Below are 22,289 nucleotides of genomic sequence, written 5' to 3'. Positions count from 1 at the left end.
AAGTTAATGATAATTTGCAAAAAAAAAAAAAAAGTTTCTCAGTTGGAACATGAAATATCTTGTCTTTGCAGTCTATTCAATTGAATATAAGTTGAAAAGGATTTGCAAATCATTGTATTCTGTTTTGATTTACATTTACACAACGTGCCAACTTCACTGGTTTTGGGTTTTGTAGATGTGTTATAAATAACAGCTAATTTAAGACATGATGTATATTATTTATGTAGCAGTGGACTGTTAAAACAGCAACAATAAGAAGAGGGAGGATCCTATCCACTGCAACTCAAGTGCATGTGTCGACAGTGTTGGACATACTGTTCTACTTTGAAGGCCTCTCCTGTTCCATGACCCCAAAAGACAAATTGCAATATTACGTGAACGTGTGTGTGTGTGTGTGTGTGTGTGTGTGTGTGTGTGTGTGTGTGTGTGTGTGTGTGTGTGTGTGTGTGTGTGTGTGTGTGTGTGTGTGTGATTTCTACTGTAACTCTCACACATTAACTGACATTGATAAATTCCCTCCACAATGAGAAGGCACAAGATTCATCACTGTCGGAGGCCACAAACGGACCCACAATGGAAGTTGGGGATAAAAGGAGAGAAACAAGAGCCTTTTCATCGCCGACAGCTCGTTTCATGTTAAATGAGAACTGTCCTGTTTAACTGTTTGCACTTGGCTTGTTCAGTGCTGAGCATATGGTAAGAGAGAAGATTCAAGTCACACCTCTAGTGTCAACACTTCCTTATTTTCTTGGAAAGTAAAATAAGATAGATACAGTGTAAATACCATTCATTAAATGGTATACAAATAAAACATACAAATGATAAATACTTAAATAATAATGTTATCAATTGTAAATTGTGTTGCACACCAAAATATGATCAAATATAACAAAAATATACGTACACACTGCAATTCATTCAGGATAGCCCCTTGAGATGCAGCATCTTGTTTTCAAGAGGGTCCTAATATATGTAATATGTCTACTTAATCTACAACATTATGACCACCCGCTTCTTATTTTCTTGTAACTGAAAGAAAAAAAAACGATATGCATACAAATTTAAAAAAATGTATAATTAATAAATATGTCAATAAAAATACATGATTTATTTTAATTGTGTTAAAATAAATATATTACAATATTATGTCTACTACATATGTATTATTAGGACTACTATTTTCTTATTAAAAGAAAAAAAAACATATGCGGATACAGAATTTATAAAATAGCATCGTATGTATTGTATTGTAATGTATTACTGATTGAAAAAGGTATTAAAATAAAACATGTAAAAATGTTAATACAGTATAGATAGCATAAAATATGTCTACTGGAGATTTAGTAAAATATATAAACAAAAGAAATGACACAAATGGAAAAAGATGAATAAAAAATCAATAATAATTAATATATTATTGATTTAAAAATGTGTTAAAATAAAAAACATACCACTTGCTTCTTATTAATTAAAAACAAATAACACAAGAATAGATACAAATAAAAAATGTCATTAATAAACACGTTGACTGGAATATTGACAATTTATGTTTTTAGTTTAATGACATTTTACAAACATAATAAAATGATTATCTTTGTAAAGGCATACTTTTTGTTTCAGCTCTTGGTACAATATGAAGTAGCAGGTGTACCTAATGCTGTGGCACAGCCTGTATTATACATGTAATGCCGCTGCCATCTACCGGTGAAACGTAGAAACTACCCCCATTTTGCTCAAATTTAGAGTAACTCAAGCTAAGATACTTAAAGTGTATGTGTATGTTGAGTATTTTTTTTCAAGGCAATTTTTATTTTATCATAATCTTTAAGTATCATACAATACAGTATTAGTTTAATCAGTGTGAAGCCAGAATATGTTGTACAGCTTTCTGGCCACTAGATGGCGCAATCACATCTCTTTTTTTTTGCTTGTGTGACTTGATTGATTGATTGAAACTTTAATTAGTAGATTGCACAGTACAGTAAATATTCCGTACAATTGACCACTAAATGGTAACACCCGAATAAGTTTTTCAATTTGTTTCGTTAATCAATTCATGGTAAAGGGTAATGAGAGAAGGTTTTAAATATCTACAGTGGTAAGTGAGAGTTCCTCATTCTGTCATTTAGTGAAATGAAAATGTTTTTTGGTATCACAAAGTATGTGTGGCTCAGACTTAAGAAATGTGGCTCAGATGAGGTTGAAGTGATGTGGACAATGGAATACTTGCCATGTGTGGCTGCGAATACGATGGAGATCCACCTCGAGCGCCAAAGCGTGGTCCATCCAAAAGGGTATAAGACATCTAACTGCCGGGTAGGTAATAACTGGACAGAAGGCAACAACAAAGTGATGTCATGTAATTATGATCCCTCCAGGAGGTGTGGTCAGGAGCAGATGCAGAGATTGCTCACCTGGAGGAGCTCTAAACCATGTCAAGGTGGTTTGGATCCACAAGGTTTTCTAAAGCAGCGCCTAGAATGGTGCATCAGGTCTTTCTGGAAAACAACTCACAAAAGTCTCACTTTTAGTACCTTTCTGACAGTGTTGTTTGGCATAGTAAAAAGACAAATTTGTAGTTGGGAAAAGACAGCTTTAAAAAAATAATAATAATCACAAATGGCATCCCACAAAGTTCTGTTCTAAGGGTCTTTCATTCTATGATTAATTGAATGGTTAACATCTGTATTTAAATTGAAATTTTAACAAACTAAAACCCCAAAGATGCACACAAATGTTTTCGATACTTTAATTTAGTTAAATAATCATTAAAACCAATCATGTTTGTAAATGCAGTTTTTTTTTGTTTTTTTTACACAATATTGGTTCTCAGGTTGGTGTGTAACTACGTTGGGTTAAAACTTGTATTTTCAGTTTAGCTTTGCTGCAAAGTTACATGTTGTACCACATTATATTCAATCAAAAACATTTAAATAAAGTAAAACATATATATATGCAAAGTGCCTGCAAATATTAAATAATCCTAAATTTAAGAGGAAAAAAAAATCATAATTGTTGCATTTGTACAATTGCACAATACAAACGACGGTACTGCTAATGGTGTTTTAATACTTAGCAAAATGCGGTCCTCATTTTAAATTCCGTGCTACAGTATTTCGTGCTTAAAGATTACTAAAACAAGTTGAAAAACTTATTCGGGTGTTACCATTTAGTGGTCAATTGTACGGAATATGTACCGAACTGTGCAATCTACTAATAAAAGTTTCAATCAATCAATCAAACACTGTAGAGAACAAAGGAGAAGTAGTTTTGTGAGGGCGTTGGAACAATACGTATCGTTCGGTTTACTACTACACCTACACTATTGTTGTTTATGGTTGACTTTTTAATCTCCATTACAGTGCATCCGCAAAGGATTCACAGCACTTCACTTTTTCCACATTTTGTGGTATTACAGCTGTATTCCAAAATGGAATTAATTAATTTGTTTATTTTTAATACATTTGCATAAATAAATAAAAAGTCTAATTGTCATTATGCGGTATTGTGTGTAGATTTTTGAGGACAAAAATTAATTTATTCCATTTTGCAGTAACATAACATGTTGTGAATACTTTCCGAAATGCACTGAATGTCTCTAGCATGAGGCAGACTCTTCTGAGGGCAGCGCACCAAAAAAACCAAATCTCAAAGTAAAAAGTGAAGTGAAATCAAACATTGTAAAATGCACAGTTTTAGAAACAGAATTTGTATGTAACCCGACGACCACCTGTACTGAAAATTAGTTTTATAAGAAGACACAAACAGGCAAAATATGTTTGAGCAGGTTAAAGGCAGGATTTGACCATTTTTTTTGTGAAAAGAAAAGTAAAAAAAAGACATTTCATTCAATAAAAAATAGTTGTGGTTTATTCTTTTGGGAACAAAAAAAGGCAACAACTAAGTGTCACTTCTCATAAACGGACAATATCTACAGAAAAGAAATGACAAGGGCTCCTTCTAACCAAATCACCAATTTTCTCCCACTTGCAAAGAACAAAGATAACTTTAAAAAGGAACCTATGATGATTCTCCCCTTTTCTGACTCACTAATGTTGTTACAATGTTGGATACGCGTGTAAAACAATGTCAAAGTGTCAAATCATAAGGTTCAGGCATTGTTTTTTGTTTTTTATAAAAATGGGCCATTTGTGATGTCACAGATTGACGGACATAATTATATGGGCATCCTAGTATATACTGCCAAATCAAGACTGCTGCCAGGAGCCTTGTGTGTTATTCCTTCTCATCTGCTCTGATGTCTACAAAATAAATACTTCATTGTTTAATTGTCCACCACATTTTACACGGGGCAGGTTTGTCAACATGGGTCAAGTATGAAACTGGATTAGCCGCTAAAGAGACGAAAAAGGCGGCGCAATCGCAACATTGTTACCGTATTTTTCGGACTATAAGTCGCAGTTTTTTTTCATAGTTTGGCCGGGGGTGCGACTTATACTCAGGAGCGACTTATGTGTGAAATTATTAACACATTATCGTAAAATATCAAATAATATTATTTAGCTCATTCACGTAAGAGACTAGACGTATAAGATTTCATGGGATTTAGTGATTAGGAGTGACAGATTGTTTGGTAAACGTATAACATATTCTATATGCTATAGTTATTTGAATGACTCTTACCATAATATGTTACGTTAACATACCAGTTGCTTATTTATGCCTCATATAACGTACACTTATTCAGCCTGTTGTTCACTATTCTTTATTTATTTTAAATTGCCTTTCAAATGTCTATTCTTGGTGTTGGGTTTTATCAAATAAATTTCCCCAAAAAATGCGACTTATACTCCAGTGCGACTTATATATGTTTTTTTCCTTCTTTATTATGCATTTTCGGCCGGTGCGACTTATACTCCGGAGCGACTTATACTCCAAAAAATACGGTACTTGGTTTCAGTGACCAAAAAGAGAAGTATTGTTTTTATCAAATCTTGGCATGCAGTGAGATACAGTAAATGGCTGCCTCTGCACATTAGGTCTGCATCAACACGCTAGCATTTTAAAACCTTTCAGAAAACATCTATTTTCATGAGCATTTTTCTAAAAGAAAATGTGTTGTTTATTTACAGCACTGTGGTCGACCAAAGTTGTTGTAATGTGCTACAAAATATTAATAACGATTGACTTGTCAAGGTGTACATAATATTATGACCGGTGGATCTATATACTTTTTATGAGGTCTATTTTCGCCCATGTCTGGGAAAAAAAACTAAGCAGCGGTGATGTTTGTCCTCAAGATATATTTACCGTATTTTTCGGACTATAAGTCGCAAGTTTTTTTCATAGTTTGGCCGGGGGTGCGACTTATACTCAGGAGCGACTTATGTGTGAAATTATTAACACATTGCCGTAAAATATCAAATATTATTTAGCTCATTCACGTAAGAGACTAGACGTATAAGATTTCATGGGATTTAGCGATTAGGAGTGACAGATTGTATAGCATGTTCTATATGTTATAGTTATTTGAATGACTCTTACCATAATATGTTACGTTAACATACCAGGCACGTTCTCAGTTGGTCGTATAACGTACACTTATTCAGCCTGTTGTTCACTATTCTTTAATTCTTTTAAATTGCCTTTCAAATGTCTATTCTTGGTGTTGGGTTTTATCAAATAAATTTCCCCAAAAAATGCGACTTATACTCCAGTGCGACTTATATGTTTTTTTCCTTCTCTATTATGCATTTTCAGCCGGTGCGACTTATACTCGGGAGCGACTTATACTCCAAAAAATACGGTATACAGTGTACATTTTCAAAAGATAAATTGATACTTTTGGAGAGGGTGGGTTTTATTCGCAATCTAAAGCGAAGGCCTCCACACAAGAACCGTTTGCAGAAAGCAGGTTATAAAAGTGCCTGTAGAGAAATGTTGAGCATGTCCAAAAGGTATCATCTACACCACCGGGAAGTGTGTTCAGTGTAGATTAGAATCATCATAGGTCCTCTTTAATACATTTATTTTGTGTGGGGTTTTATTGTTTTTTTCACATTCTGTCTCATTTGAACAATAAAACGTGTTCATTTAATTTGAAGTTCCTTGCAGCCGTCACGCCTGCAAACAAAAGTTCATGTAATTTGGAAAATAAGTATTTGGGGAAAAAGATGCTACTATATCTCACTTGACTGAATGTTTTTTTTCTTGACCTCAGTCCCCATGGATTGGCTCTCAAGGCCCACATCGACACAACACCCAGTTGTTTGTGTTGCAGTTTGGGACTTTCTTTCTATTCCGAAATGAAAACGGATACAATTGAGGCAGCGGTATGAACACACACGTGTGTGTTGTGCACGCTGATAAAGCATCTTTAAAGGGTTTGCTTGTCCTGCGTGGTCCAAATGGGTCTGCAGTTAGTCCATTAGGCGATAGCCTACTACTTTGTTTGATTGTTCTGGTGGCGGGGAGGGAAAGACCTGTGGATTTATTTAGTGCAATGTTTCCCAAATTGCTTTGGGAAAATAAGTTTCATGATTTTTCTGCTTTTGCCTAGCCCTTTAACCCGTCTTTGAATCCCTCCTGTCCTTGAATGTCTAATTGTTAAAGACCTTGTCTGTCCTCCACATTTCCAGCTCTTGCCTTTTTTGTGTCCAAGTTCTTCCTCCTGAAGGATTTTTCACGAATGGGGGGAGGGAAAAGAGCACAAGGTCCCACCTTGCTGTTGAAAAAGTGCATTTTGTTTCTTTTCTTTTTCGATTCTGTAAACGACAAATATCCACTTCACAAGCCAGCCCCCTCTTCCCTCCATCTAAATACAGCAGGTTCTGGATCGCGGGGCAGAAGAGGGCTGTAGGTAGTGTAGTAGGTAACAGCAAAAGGGAAATGTCTTCCATATTGTGGACCCTAGGGAGGGGGCAACAGGGTATATTTGAGTGATGCGTGTTTTTACGACATGGAGGTCCATTAGGATTGTTTGAGGCGCTTGCGCGGAGGTCCGAGGAAAGGGCACTGGGCCGACGCTAGCGAGCGGTACGCTTCGGCCACCAGGTGCGGATGAGACGCGACCATGGATTTCCAGCCTGCCGTCTCCATAACCTCTGCAGCGTGGCTGGAGGGCGAAGGAGGGAAGTAAGGACAGAGTGGGGATCAAGTACACCATTCAAGTGGTTGCATACAAAATAGAAGAAATCTCTCTGGAAAATCACACACATTCTGTTTGTTGTCAGCTAATAATAGCGATTTGGAAAAGTTTAGCAACTAACGTTACCTATCATTGAATGTGTACGAGATAACCACAGCCAAGAACAATTTGTATTCAATATAATTAGTAATTGTGAAACATACAGAATAAAAAATACATATGTTTTTTCAAACCAGGATTTTTCAACCTTTTTAGACCTCAGGTCCCCCTCTTTTCCACTACAGAGGAGCCCGGAGCCCACTCAAATATTACCATTGAATTAGTCATCTTAATCTTGATTTAATCATATTCAATAATTATATCTAACCTACTTACAGTTTACAACCTTTCAAGTGATATGAAACCAGATGTTAATCACAAAGATTATTATCTATTTACCACATAAACCTTAGAAAAATAGGCACTAATTAAATACACTGCGTAAGAAAGCACTCATAAATAACTGGTGAAAAATGCAATCATATATGTTGTGCTAAAATAAATTAACTAAATTAATAACGAATATGTTTAACTACATTTTCAATATAATTAAAGTGCAAACTAAAGTACGGCCTCACCACTTTAGTCATATTATTTGCGCTTTAAGTACCAGTAGAGTTGAAAAACAAGTTACCCTTTATACTGAAGCTATCATATATATATATATATATATATATATATATATATATATATATATATATATATATATATATATATATATATATATATATATATGATAGCTTCAGTATAAAGGGTAACTTGTTTTTGAGACAGATACATATATATATATATATATATATATATATATATATATATATATATATATATATATATATATGTATGTATCTGTTTTATGACACCAAAACACTTCCAAAGTTTGCGAATAAATAGATATGGGGACGACGTGGCGGAGTTGGGAGAGTGGCCGTGCCAGCAACCTGAGGATTCCTGGTTCGATCCCCACCTTCTAGCAACCTCGTCACGTCCGTTGTGTCCTTGAGCAAGACACTTCACCCTTGCTCCTGATTGGTCGTGGTTAGGGCCTTGCATGGCAGCTCCCGCCATCAGTGTGTGAATGTATGGGTGAATGTGGAAATAGTGTCAAAGCGCTTTGAGTACCTTGAAGGTAGAAAAGCGCTATACAAGTATAACCCATATGATCAAAATAGTATCAATTTCACAAAGATTCCTTAAGCCATTTTGAGAGATAATGAGGAAGCCAGTCACGTGATCGCGTGATATAAGAGTAACCACAGATCCCTTCCTCATCAACAACAACGCTAATCAAGCAGACTTTGTGAGAGCCAACAACAATTACTTTTGTAAAAATTATGTTCCAGGACTTTATATTTTTGAGCCCGACTACACAGAGGATGAGCAATACGTTTTAGAAAGCTGACTTCCACCCGAATGCAGCTTTATTGTGACATAAAGCATTGCTAGGTGCTGAACGCACAAACTAACCATAGTAAACCATAACAAAAAAAAACACTTACTGTAATATTTCCACTCTTGCTGGGGTGCCGACCAACGGGATGCTCACATAATTCCGTTTAGATGAAGATTAAATCACAATCATCACGAAGGGTTAAAAAAAAGTTGCTGCAACAGGCTGTTTTTGTGTCTTCTTAAAAGTCCACCAGCCTGTCGGTCCATGGCCACATTTGTGCACATCTCTTTCAATTGCTTGTGTATTTCCAGTAAGACTGATCTAATAACATGGTCAGAGTGCAGAAGTGTTACTACAATGATGTAGAATCTACGGAAATTACCGAAGGCGTTTGGAGCGGAATATTCAAAATGGCTAACTGAATTTGTGGCATTTTGTGACATTTTAGAGGGTATTTTCACATACTTTGTGGATTGTGGATACAATTGGATATGGTTTAATGGATACAATGAAACACCAATAAGCATATAAGGTCAACTTGTTTTTCCACTCTTATGTTACTTTAAAAAACTTCCCAATGAATTTCGCTCTAGAATTCCACTACCGTCATTGTTTATATTTCCAACAAATAGAATTACATACAGTATAAAAGATGGCTTCTATTGCAATGTTTTTTGTGAAAAAAGGTACTATGTTTTTATTACTTTTCTCCATCATCATCGCTTATATTAATACTTCATTCATCTGTAAATTAATCCTAAATATTTTCTAAAATTAATTAGCTTTTTTTTTTTTTCTTTGTTTGCAATCTCATTAGCAAGTAAGTGAAATAATGAAAACTAACAAAAGAGACTCTGGTTAAAGTTTTTGTCCCGCAGACGTCACTAAAAATTGTTGGAAATGTAAAAATAAATTGCTTCTCCTTACATTTCTGTGTAAAATTGCATAAAAATTAAAAACAAATAAAGCTACTGAGAATCAATGAGCTTGAAATGAAAATGAGTGTTCCTCATTCAACCAATACAAATAAGTAGATAATGTTGCCGTTGACCTTTGACGTCTATTAATACACATAGTGAGCAGTGCAGGTTGAGGAAGGGAAACAATGTGAGGGGCTGTGCACGCTGAGACTTATTATCACAAGCTCAGGAGTCAGGTTGCCCCGAACTCTCGTCTCTGCAAGCTACGACAAGACGATATCTTACAGGTCGCTTCATGTGTGGACAAAATTTAATTAGTGGCTGTGACAGACACACAAAGCGAGCTGAGGTGACACTGTGTGACTCAACTCGGGAGAAGAGTGTGACTTTCTGTGTGTGTGCATGTTATTTACTGTATGTGTGCGTGTGTGTGTACTCACTAGTTGATGAAGTCGACTGCCTGCGTTTTAAGCTGGTCAGCGCTGTGCAGGTCTGCCAGAATTAGGATCTCAGCTGCATTCTCCACCGACAGGCTGGTGCACAGCGCGTCCTCGCACATTACCTTCAATCTTTCTAGAGCGTACTGACGAGGAGGGAGAATGTGAGGGTGAATGGATGTCGGATTCATCAGTATTCATGTGCTAGTTGTCATTGTAGTCTAAAGATCCTGTATTATACAAAATTGACTTTGCAATGGCGTTTCAGGCTTTGCTAAACATCTTGACATAAAGCTCTGCTACCATCTGTTAGTCCGCAACAAACATGGGAGATGTTTAATTCAAGTCTTCCTCTTCAGCGAATACGCTAACCTCGCCTGATGTTACTGTTAAAATTTGCACTGTAGCTCACATAGCTAGGCTCGTGTTAATAACGTGTTGTGGCTTCCTGTTCCAGTTCTTATTCTTGTTGTTGAATGTGATGTATGGCTTATTTTACGTTAGATAAGCGCAAAGTTACAGTGTACACTACATGTAAAAAGTGGATAAACGTTTCAGTAGCATTAAAGCTGCAAACAAAACAGTGCTGACTAAAAGCACTTTTAAACTGTGTGGATTTTGGCCAACCAGAAGTGGGAAAAAGATTCATTCTTCAAAGAATCACGATTGGAATGCAGACGATTCTGAATTGATGGACAAATAGACAAATGTCCAAATATCAATTATTTTTGTATGTAAAGTAACAGAGACGGTTCTAAAGCTATAATGCAGACACTGAGGGATAAGGAGTGGATAAGCTATGCTAGTCGCGGCGCTAAACTAGCTTAAATGTGAAATAGGGAAACAACAAAAGAGTAATACAAAGTCAGACTGGGACCACGTTACAGCAGAGAGTAACCAGCCAAAGTGAGAATTAGAAAGTAGATGAATAAGTCCAGAGAGAATAATATTCACACTTTCAGCCATAAATATGAATGAGTTGATAGACGACACAATTTTCGGTGACTATGGCAAATGTGTCTGGACAGTCCGTGGTGTTAAAAAATTTTTTTTAAAGGATTCCTATTTGCCAAGAAGTAACGTTTAAGTATTTTATCACTTAGCAGGCAGCTGCAGTTCTCATGTATCTAGCCTTACACTTACTTACACACACACTTTTTTTTTTTTTTATAAAATCAAAAAGTCCCATCTCTATAGCCAACACACAATAAATACACTATTGAAAGGACCTTACTTTGTCAGCTGCAGCCAGCAGGTCGTCTGCCATCTTGTCCAGGTTGGGAGCCTTGTCAGTGTAAATGAAGCACATCATCTCTTTGAACACCTCAGGTTCCACGTCGTTGATTTCCACGCGGTTCTGATAAAGGAAGATAAGTGGTGATGGACTGGGTGCTTTAAATGTTTGCAAACTGTAACTCAATAGCAACATTACTACTCACCTTTTTGCTCTCCTCCATCTCATGTTCAAACATGGCGCTGAATACAGGAGAGCGTGCTGGAAAGAGATGATAAAGGAATTGTGGGACTTAGGACTGAATAAACATGGAGAGAGAAAGGTCATGTTGCTACCTGCCAGGATGGCTTTGTGGGCCTGAAACTCCTGGCCGGCCACACACAAGGAACAGTCGGTGAAGCGGGAGTTCTCCCATAAGCCCCCGAGCTCGTCGGCCAGTCTGCAGTCTGGAACCTTTACCATGTTCATGGTGTTTTGGCCAGATATGTTGACTGAGTCCTGCACCACACTCACCTAAAACAACACACAGGCAACTGAGAAACGGCAACAAAGCAAGATTTGAACACAAACACTTCGAAGTTTCATTTGTATAATATTGTCTGGGGATGTGTGATATGTCCTAAAATCTAAATCGGGATAAATATCACAGCCTCCTGCGATAACGCTGTATTTCACAATATGTTATTTGGTATGTAAATGATAATAGAACCATTTCAAAACAGGTTACAAGGGCTCCTAATTTAGCTGCTAATATATTGTGTCATTTTCTGTCAAAACCATTATTAATCTCCTTATTAATTTACCGTTAAGAACTGGTTACTTTCTGTTGTGACATGGTTCTATTAAAATACAATATAATTTAAACATTAGTTTTTTTAAAACCTGTTTGTATATGGACTTACAAAATCATGTATCACCACTGTGCATTACTACCAGTACCAAAATGATGTTTAGACGGCTTCGGCATACCTCACAGAAGAGTGTGAGCTTGTCGTCAGGTAGAAGACCGTTGGCTTCATCTAGAAGGAAGTCTCTTCGAATGAACTTTTTAAACCCCCAGTCTTTACCCTGCACGAAGCGATACGCCCTCTGGCTTTCTGTACATTGTCAGAACATACAGATGATCAGAACAGTATAGGTCCATGTTAAAGTTCTGACTCCATTTGACTCACCCATGGCTTTGGTCTCCTCTCCCTTGGCGTTGAGGATGGAGAACTTGAACTTGGCTCGGACTTCGGCCTTCGGACAGCTGACCAGCAGCAGGTAGAGTGACAGGTAGTCTTTGCTCTCCTCGTCCAGGCCTTTAGGATTGACGCGCAAACACCTGCAGGAGGCGCGGGGTGCAGGTGTTAATCCAGCAGAATATTATCAGACTCTGCAGCACCAATGACCACTCACCACTTCAGCTTGTCATTGGCTCCTGAAGAGAAAGTGGAGCTCTTGATGACCTCGCCCATCTCCTCGCGACAAAAGCTGAAGTTGTTGATGGTCCACATGTACGAGAACTTCACGACTTTGATCTGCAAGCAGAGCAATAAGACAAATGCAGTCGTGTAGAAAGAAGATTTAAATACAATACACTGGGCTTTTTTCACTCTAACAGAATATTCAAACTGTTTCTATGTTATATCAAACAGCAAATGAGCAAACAATAAGGAAATGTGTATTAGTAGGGTTTATGTACTCTCGGTTGCAATGAAAAAGTAGGTGATTGTCATTGCCGGTTAATGCATTTTATTGCTGATACCCCCTGGCTGACACTATTTATTTTTAGTCCCTCGGCTGACAAGCAGCCATAAGCTAATCATGCGTCTCCAATAAGGTTGTACGGTAAACCGGTACTAAAAAAGTACTGCAGTGCAAATTAATAAAAAACGGTCCTAAACTGCCTTTGAAAAATACTGGTACTTTTTTTCATCCGCATGCTGCTGTGTGCCGGTGTTGTACAGAGCCAAGCCGTATGATGTTGAGTGTGTCAAAACACACACACAAAGGCGCATACAAGCAAGCAGAAACAATGTGGAGAGAAAGAATGGCAAAAACTGCAATTTTACTAGTTAATAAAGAGGGTGCGTGGAGCGTAAAATGGAGGCATCATTAATGTGTTTTACCTGCTCTATGTCTTATCTGTGTAGTTGTATCCATAGTATTGTTGTTAGTATTTACTAATGGTTGTATTTTTCTTAAAACACACACCAAGAGTGGCAACTATAAATCATGAAGCACTTAACATAATGTCTATAAAGCTTTCTATTCTATTCTAACCTAATCCTAGATTATTGCAAGCTATATGTAATATATACACTTGTAAACTGTTCTTTGAGTGCAACAAGAAAAGCCCAATGTGTTAAATGCCTTTTAATTTTTATTTTAACCTTCTAAAATTGTTCTTTCGGTGCAATAGGAAACATGTTTAATGTATTGTAAGATTTTCTGTTTAAATTAAGCCAATATTGGTACGTAGCTTGTAAAATGGAGGTATCGTTTACAATGTGTGTTTTACCTGCTTTATGTCTTATCTGTGTAGTTTTATCCATAGTTTTGTTTTTAGTACTTACTAATAATTGTATTTGTCTTAAAGCACAGACCAGGATTGGCAACCATAAATCATGAAGCATTTAATATAATGTTAACAAAGATTTTTTATTGTATTCTAATCTAATTCTTGATTATGGCAGATTATATGTAATATGGAAAATCGTAAATTGTTCTTTGAGAGCAACAAAAAAAACAATGTGTTTAATGCCCTTTAATTTATATTTTAACCTTCTAAAGGTGTTCTTTTTAGTGCAATAGGAAACATATGTTTATTGAATTGTAAGATTTTCTGTTAAAATAAAGGTAAAATTGACACTTTTAAGTAGTTACCTTTATTTGGAAAAGTATCGATATATGTATACGTTTATTTATTTATGAAACAGACGTTTTTGTTAACATGTTAAAAGGTGTTTAATAAAAATACAAGCATGTTTAACACATTAATATTACTTTCTTTCATGAAGACAAGAATATAAATTGGTGTATTACCTCATTCTGATGACTTGCATTGACTGGAATCAGACAGGATTCACAGTCCTGCTGATAACTTCCACATTTTCGAATTTACATTGTGGAGGCGAAAAAAAAGTTCTCCTTTCTGTCCAATACCACATGAAAGTGGCTGGTTTTTGGCACCATTTTTGTCCAGCTTCCATACTCGTATCCGTCACAAGAAATACATTGACGGCAAACTCCTAGCTTGCTAGCTTATGTGCGCTAGCTTTCTGAGACTCCTATTTTCTTAGCTCAGGCAGGATGTAGCAGCACTTTTATTGTGACGACAGGAACTTGGCGGTCAGTCTTCAGGCTTTTGACAACTGTTGAAATAAAAAGTGTTTCTCGCCTTCTTGCTGGTCGTTTTTACTTAATACTGAGCTCGCAGCAGCCAGCGGCATCTCACAACATCCTCAAAAGCTGTGAATGTCAATCAAGGGACGAAATTATCAAGATTGTTAATCGCTAAATTTTAAGTCTATTTTTTAATGCCTGACAGGCGATCGACTGACACACCCTTCGCGATTTACCGGTAGCTCGCCATCGACCTAATGGACACCCCTGATCTAGATGGGTCTGATATGTCGAACACTTGATGGACAGATGAATGGTGACTTTACCTGCGTGTAGCACCAGCTCTCAGCCACTGGCCCGCTGGACATTTCCGCCGGGGGAGGGGGACTCGGGACTCTTGACATTGCCAGCGTGACAGAAGGTGTTGGTTTCACGTTGAGGTTGAGGAGGGATCTGTTGTTTACACTCGTCAAAGCTTGGTCCAAAACTCCATCTGCATCAGAACCAGCGAGACGGAAGTGTTTGGCCTCCTACAGACAATTAGTAGAATTTTTATACAGCTTCACAGCCATCCTTTTAAGAGCTGTCTACATTCTTTACAGCATATTGAGTACAAATAGCAGAAAGTCAGTTAAAAGTTAAGTCTAAAGCCCGCCCAAATACGAATGAAAAATGGCCGATTGCCAGTGGCGCACAATACAGGACTAGTTGAGATGGAGGTAAGTCTACTTTTAACCCTCACAGTGCGATGTATTAACACATTAGAGAAAAGGTAGGAGAACAGCGCAGAGAAGACCAGGGTTGGTTGTCTCACTTTTTACTCTAGTGTAAATCTTCCAGTGATCATTCCTACATTAAAGGGGTCATATTATGATTTTTTTCCCCCATTTAAAACACTTTCTTGCGGTCTACAGTACATAACATGTAAAGATGTTTTTTTTGGTCAAAATGTTGCATAGATTATGTTTTACAGACCATTTTCCAGCTTCTTTCTTTCTAGCTGTCTCGTCAGGATGCGCCGTTTTGTTGGCGTTCTTTTTTACATTCCTTTACTGTCTTCTCCCTGTCATCCATGTTGTAGTTTTTAGCGCTTCCATAAAGAGTCTACTGAAAGATTACGTTCGGACTATACGTTACTTTGTATTAGAAATGACAACAGTGGAGGATGTAGGCGCATGTACGAGCCAATCTGCACCAGGATAGAGACAGACAAGATGGCAAATACATAATTTAATGCAGCTTAACACAAAATAGGCAACACATTTTTAGGCCAGCCTGCTGTGGATATGTGACATCGTTGGTTCTTTCTTTTTCTCTATCTCTTGTCATGGGGCAGACTGGCTGGTGCATGCATGCATGAATCTTCTGCTGTTGCCATTTCTAATATAAAGTGGCGCACAGTTCTAGCTTATATCCATCAGTCGACTGACTCCATATAGAAGCGCTAAAAACTACAAGGTGGCTGGCGGGAAGAAGACGCAGTCAAAGTGGAGGCACGTAAGTAAAACCTCCTATAAAACAGCACATCCTGAAGAGACAGTCAGAAAGCGGCTTTAAGAAGGTCTGTAAAACCTGTGTGAAAAAAACAAATTAAGAATGTGTATCATGGTTCTTCTTCTTTGTACTTAGTAAACACTTTAAGTTTGAAGAGTTTCTTAAAGTGGATCATATTAGTACATTGTTTGATTTCTTTGCTTAATCCGTTCCATAATTTAATTCCACATACCGATATACTGAAGGTCTTAAGTGTTGTATGTGCGTACAAATGTTTAAATTACATTTTTCTCTAAGATTATATTTCTCCTCTTTTGTTGAGAAGAATTGTTGTATATTCTTGGGTATCAGATTATAATTTGCTTTGTGTTTAATTGTAGCTGTTTGCAAATTCACTATGTTGTGGAATTTCAGTATTTTTGATTCCATAAATAAAGGGTTTGTATGTTCTCTATATCCAACATTATTATTCTAACTGATCTTTTTTGTAACACCGTTAATGTAATTTTAATATTGTTGTGCATTTTCAATCCTGTGTAATTGTATTGAGGATGTTAAATGCACCATAAAAAGGACTACAGATGGAAATTAGCATGGTGCTAAATCTGGTGCAGCCAACATCTTAATATAACTGCACATTGTCATTCAAATAAAGAAATACAAACAAACAAACATAACCCGAACTATTCCACATAAGTCGAACTATTTCACCAGAGTAAGTGATGCTCACATGTACTACACGAGAGGGAGTTCCTCAGACCTTGTCCCCCCCAAATTGAAGATTCTCATGAGGAAAAAATGCATTCTACTATTTTGCCACCACACAGTGGAATGCACTACCAACAGACCTTAAAATTCGAACTTCCCTACTAAATTTTAAAACTGCCAAAAAATCATGGCTTGGCTCAACCTCAACCTGATCTGAACCAAAATTGATCCCAAGCAACTTTCCGAAGCATCAAGCAGGTTTATATGTGGTTATAGCGTAAATATATTTCTCATTCTGTTTTGCACACTTTTGGAGTCAACATGTGCATAGTCACTATGTTCACTGCTCGCTGTACATATCCTACGAAGTCAGACCTACACTGTTTCAATGTCCATTTCTCAGATGATATTATTGTTGATGACTGAAGTGCTGATATCAACCAAACCTAACCCCCCCGCCCCAACCCCCTCCACATCCTACCGCCCGGATTGTAAATAATGTAAATAATTCAATGTATATACTCTGATGATGATTAACTTGTGTGATGACTGTATTATGCTGATAGTATATATTTATACCATGAATTGATTAACGTGAACTCCGACTTAAACAAGTTGAAAAACTTATTCGGGTGTTACCATTTAGTGGTCAATTGTACAGAATATGTACTGTACAATCTACTAATAAAAGTCTCAATCAATCAATCAATCAATGTACAATGTACCTTTTTGGCTTTTTGTGCCATTCATTTGCCTTTTTATAGCATTACATGGATTCAATTCTTTAAGATGTCAATAAACTTCTCAATAAATCAATCAAAACCCAACGAACGAGATTTCTCTATAGAATCTCCTCTCTGGTCAACAAAAGCACCATGAAGATTCTAGCGGGAACTCTCATTCAACCCTTTTTCGATTACGCATGCACTTCCTGGTACCCTAGCACAGTGGTTCTCAACCTTTTTTCAGTGATGTACCCCCTGTGAATTTTTTTTTAATTCAAGTACCCCCTAATCAGAGCAAAGCATTTTTGGTTGAAAAAAATAGATAAAGAAGTAAAATACAGCACTATGTCATCAGTTTCTGATTTATTAAATTATATAACAGTGCAAAATATCGCTCATTTGTAGTGGTCTTTCTTGAACTATTTGGAAAAAAAGATATAAAAATAACAAAAAACTTGTTGAAAATTAAACAAGTGATTCAATTATAAATAAAGATTTCTACACATAGAAGTAATCATCAACTTAAAAGTGCCCTCTTTGGGGATTGTAATAGAGATCCATCTGGATTCATGAACTTAATTCTAAACATTTCTTCACAAAAAATAAATCTTTAACATCAATATTTATGGAACATGTCCACAAAGAATCTAACTGTCAACACTGACTATTGCATTGTTGCATTGTACTGAATGGAATAGCCTACTTGATTTGATGTTCAGTTTATGAACTTACATTCATATTTTGATGAAGTATTATTCAATAAATATATTTATAAAATGATTATTGAATTGTTGCTATTTTTAGAATATTTAAAACAAATCTCACCTACCCCTTGGCATACCTTCAAGTACCCCCAGGGGTATGCGTACCCCCATTTGAGAACCACTGCCCTAGCACCTCCAAAACCCTCAAATCTAGACTCCAAACATCCCAGTACAAGCTAGTCAGGTTACTTCTAGACCTCCACCCCAGATCACACCTCACTCCTACCCACTTCTCCAAAGTGGGCTGGCTCAGGGTGGAGGACAGAGTAAAACAACTTGCACTGAGCCTAGTGTATAAAATCCGCTACACCTCCCTGATACCGAAGTACATGTCAAACTACTTCCTTAACGTAAATGACCGCCATAACCACAACACCAGAGGGAGCTCCACTAACCACGTTAAACCCAGATTCCGAATCTAACAAAGGTCTTAACTCATTCTCTTTCTATGCCACATCAATATGGAATGCACTCCCAACAGGTGTAAAAGAAAGGGCATCTCTATCCTCCTTGAAAACCGCACTAAAAGAACACATCCAGGCAACTTCAACCCTAAACTAACACCCTCCCTTCCGCATCCTACCTCCCCCGATTGTAAATAATCAAATGTAAATAATCAAATGTAGATACTTATTCTTATGCTTTCTGATCTCTCTCTCTATGTCCACTACAAGCCTTTTTGGCTTTTTGTGCCATCCATTTGCCTTTTTAAAGCATTACATGGGTTCAATTCTTTAAGATGTCAATAAACTTCTCAATAAATCAATCAAAACCCAACCAACAAAATTTCTCTATAGAATCTCCTCTCTGGTCAACAAAAGCACCATGAAGATTCTAGCGGGAACTCTTATTCAACCCTTTTTCGATTACGCATGCACCTCCTGGTACCCTAGCACCTCCAAAACCCTCAAATCTAGACTCCAAACATCCCAGAACAAGCTAGTCAGGTTACTTCAAGACCTCCACCCCAGATCACACCTCACTCCTACCCACTTCTCCAAAGTGGGCTGGCTCAGGGTGGAGGACAGAGTAAAACAACTTGCACTGAGCCTAGTGTATAAAATCCGCTACACCTCCCTGATACCGAAGTACATGTCAAACTACTTCCTTAACGTAAATGACCGCCATAACCACAACACCAGAGGGAGCTCCACTAACCACGTTAAACCCAGATTCCGAATCTAACAAAGGTCTTAACTCATTCTCTTTCTATGCCACATCAATATGGAATGCACTCCCAACAGGTGTAAAAGAAAGGGCATCTCTATCCTCCTTGAAAACCGCACTAAAAGAACACCTCCAGGCACTTCAACCCTAAACTAACACCCTACCTTCCGCATCCTACCTCCCCCGATTGTAAATAATCAAATGTAAATAATCAAATGTAGATACTTATTCTTATGCTTTCTGATCTCTCTCTCTATGTCCACTACAAGCCTTTTTGGCTTTTTGTGCCATCCATTTGCCTTTTTAAAGCATTACATGGGTTCAATTCTTTAAGATGTCAATAAACTTCTCAATAAATCAATCAAAACCCAACGAACAAAATTTCTCTATAGAATCTCCTCTCTGGTCAACAAAAGCACCATGAAGATTCTAGCGGGAACTCTTATTCAACCCTTTTTCGATTACGCATGCACCTCCTGGTACCCTAGCACCTCCAAAACCCTCAAATCTAGACTCCAAACATCCCAGAACAAGCTAGTCAGGTTACTTCTAGACCTCCACCCCAGATCACACCTCACTCCTACCCACTTCTCCAAAGTGGGCTGGCTCAGGGTGGAGGACAGAGTAAAACAACTTGCACTGAGCCTAGTCTATAAAATCCGCTACACCTCCCTGATACCGAAGTACATGTCAAACTACTTCCTTAACGTAAATGACCGCCATAACCACAACACCAGGGGGAGCTCCACTAACCACGTTAAACCCAGATTCTGAATCTAACAAAGGTCTTAACTCATTCTCTTTCTATGCCACATCAATATGGAATGCACTCCCAACAGGTGTAAAAGAAAGGGCATCTCTATCCTCCTTGAAAACCGCACTAAAAGAACACCTCCAGGCAACTTCAACCCTAAACTAACACCCTCCCTTCCGCATCCTACCTCCCCCGATTGTAAATAATCAAATGTAGATACTTATTCTTATGCTTTCTGATCTCTCTCTCTATGTCCACTACAAGCCTTTTTGGCTTTTTGTGCCATCCATTTGCCTTTTTAAAGCATTACATGGGTTCAATTCTTTAAGATGTCAATAAACTTCTCAATAAATCAATCAAAACCCAACGAACAAAATTTCTCTATAGAATCTCCTCTCTGGTCAACAAAAGCACCATGAAGATTCTAGCGGGAACTCTTATTCAACCCTTTTTCGATTACGCATGCACCTCCTGGTACCCTAGCACCTCCTAAACCCTCAAATCTAGACTCCAAACATCCCAGAACAAGCTAGTCAGGTTACTTCAAGACCTCCACCCCAGATCACAACTCACTCCTACCCACTTCTCCAAAGTGGGCTGGCTCAGGGTAGAGGACAGAGTAAAACAACTTGCACTGAGCCTAGTCTATAAAATCCGCTACACTTCCCTGATACCGAAGTACATGTCAAACTACTTCCTTAACGTAAATGACCGCCATAACCACAACACCAGGGGGAGCTCCACTAACCACGTTAAACCCAGGTTCCGATCTAACAAAGGTCTTAACTCATTCTCTTTCTATGCCACATCAATACGGAATGCACTCCCAACAGGTGTAAAAGAAAGGGCATCTCTATCCTCCTTGAAAACCGCACTAAAAGAACACCTCCAGGCAACTTCAACCCTAAACTAAGACCCTCCCTTCCGCATCCTACCTCCCCGGATAGTAAACAATCAAATGTAGATACTTATTCTTATGCTTCCTGATCTCTCTCTCTATGTCCACTACTTGCTGTACATATCATACCAAGTCAGTCCTACACTGTTCCAATGTCCATTTCTCTGATGATGCAATTGTTGATGACCCTCCACATCCCACACCCCGGATTGTAAATAATGTAAATAATTCAATGTACATACTCTGATGATTATCTTGTGTGATGATAGTATATATCTGTATCATGAATCAATTTAAGTGGACCCCGACTTAAACAAGTTGAAAAACTTATTATGTAGTGGTCAATTGTACGGATTATGTACTGCACTGTGCAATCTACTAATAAAAGTTTCAATCAATCAAAACCCACACCAATGACTATGTAAAGATTTGAAATAGTACTAAAAAGAACACTGGGCCCTGCATAAAGATTACACTGCCACATTTGAGCAAACCTGAACTCCAATACTAAACTCGTGTTTTTATGCAAGCTTCAGAAAAGACAACATTAATTTGTGACAGCTGAGCAGATGTCTAAGAGATGGCAGTAGCAGGTAGTTAACCTGCTAACGCTACATGTCACCGTTTGGAAAAATGTTACGTTACAAACTTGATGAACTCATTACCTTTACTGTGAAGGACAAAACAAAACATTGTGTACTAGTTATCTGTGACAGTGCATCGAGGCGAGCGCTAGCTAGCACGCTAACTAAAGTCAATCAAGCTAGCTGCCCGCTAGTTAGCCACCTAGCCGCTACTAAGATAACCGAATGGGTTGGCAAAATTGCAACGTTGGCTGGGACTAAGAACACACCGCGACAAGCTCCGTGGTGTTGTTTCACCACACTTGTGTGCTTCATTCATTGCATTCGGTGTGGTTTATCGACGCGCTTACCTCTTCGTTGAGCTCGCCAGCTTTCCGGGATCTTCTGTTGTTGTTAGCTTGTTGAAGTGGCAGACCTGAACCGTGTGACGTCACCGAGCACTGGCGTGACGTGCTTGACGCCACAACGTTTTTTTTGTTTTTTTTGCTCCAGCATTTTATTTGTTTTGGAGTTACATTCAAATACGTCACGCAATTACATTTACACCATTAGACAAACCCGAAAATAAGTCGATTTTTAATTAGTGTTGATTCATTCACACCATATTTACCGTGTTTACCATGTTGGTCATTTAAAAATATATTTTTTTACATTATACCATTCGGTCGGCAACCCAAAACGTTGAAAGAGCCATATTGAACAAAAAATACAAAAAACTAATTTGTCTGGAGCAGCAAAAA

At 37.6% G+C, this 22,289-nt stretch overlaps 1 protein-coding gene across 1 annotated transcript; it reads right to left on the bottom strand.

Annotated features, from left to right (window-relative positions):
• Positions 1-3,842: 3,842 nt before the first annotated feature.
• On the bottom strand, positions 3,843-22,003 carry spop (speckle type BTB/POZ protein). Its single transcript, XM_061967839.1, has 10 exons — positions 21,900-22,003; positions 14,782-14,985; positions 12,527-12,648; positions 12,301-12,452; positions 12,098-12,225; positions 11,464-11,641; positions 11,334-11,389; positions 11,129-11,251; positions 9,898-10,040; positions 3,843-7,075 (listed from the first exon to the last, which is right to left on the bottom strand). Exons 2-10 carry the CDS (start codon positions 14,857-14,859, stop codon positions 6,931-6,933), a joined length of 1,125 nt encoding a protein of 374 aa, XP_061823823.1. The 5' UTR covers positions 14,860-14,985; positions 21,900-22,003; the 3' UTR covers positions 3,843-6,930.
• Positions 22,004-22,289: the final 286 nt, after the last annotated feature.

This window comes from Nerophis lumbriciformis, linkage group LG11 (genome assembly GCF_033978685.3).
Source record: "Nerophis lumbriciformis linkage group LG11, RoL_Nlum_v2.1, whole genome shotgun sequence".
NCBI lineage: Eukaryota > Metazoa > Chordata > Actinopteri > Syngnathiformes > Syngnathidae > Nerophis > Nerophis lumbriciformis.
The sequence above is the reverse complement of the archived record's forward strand: the minus strand, read 5'-3'. Positions and strand labels throughout refer to the sequence as shown.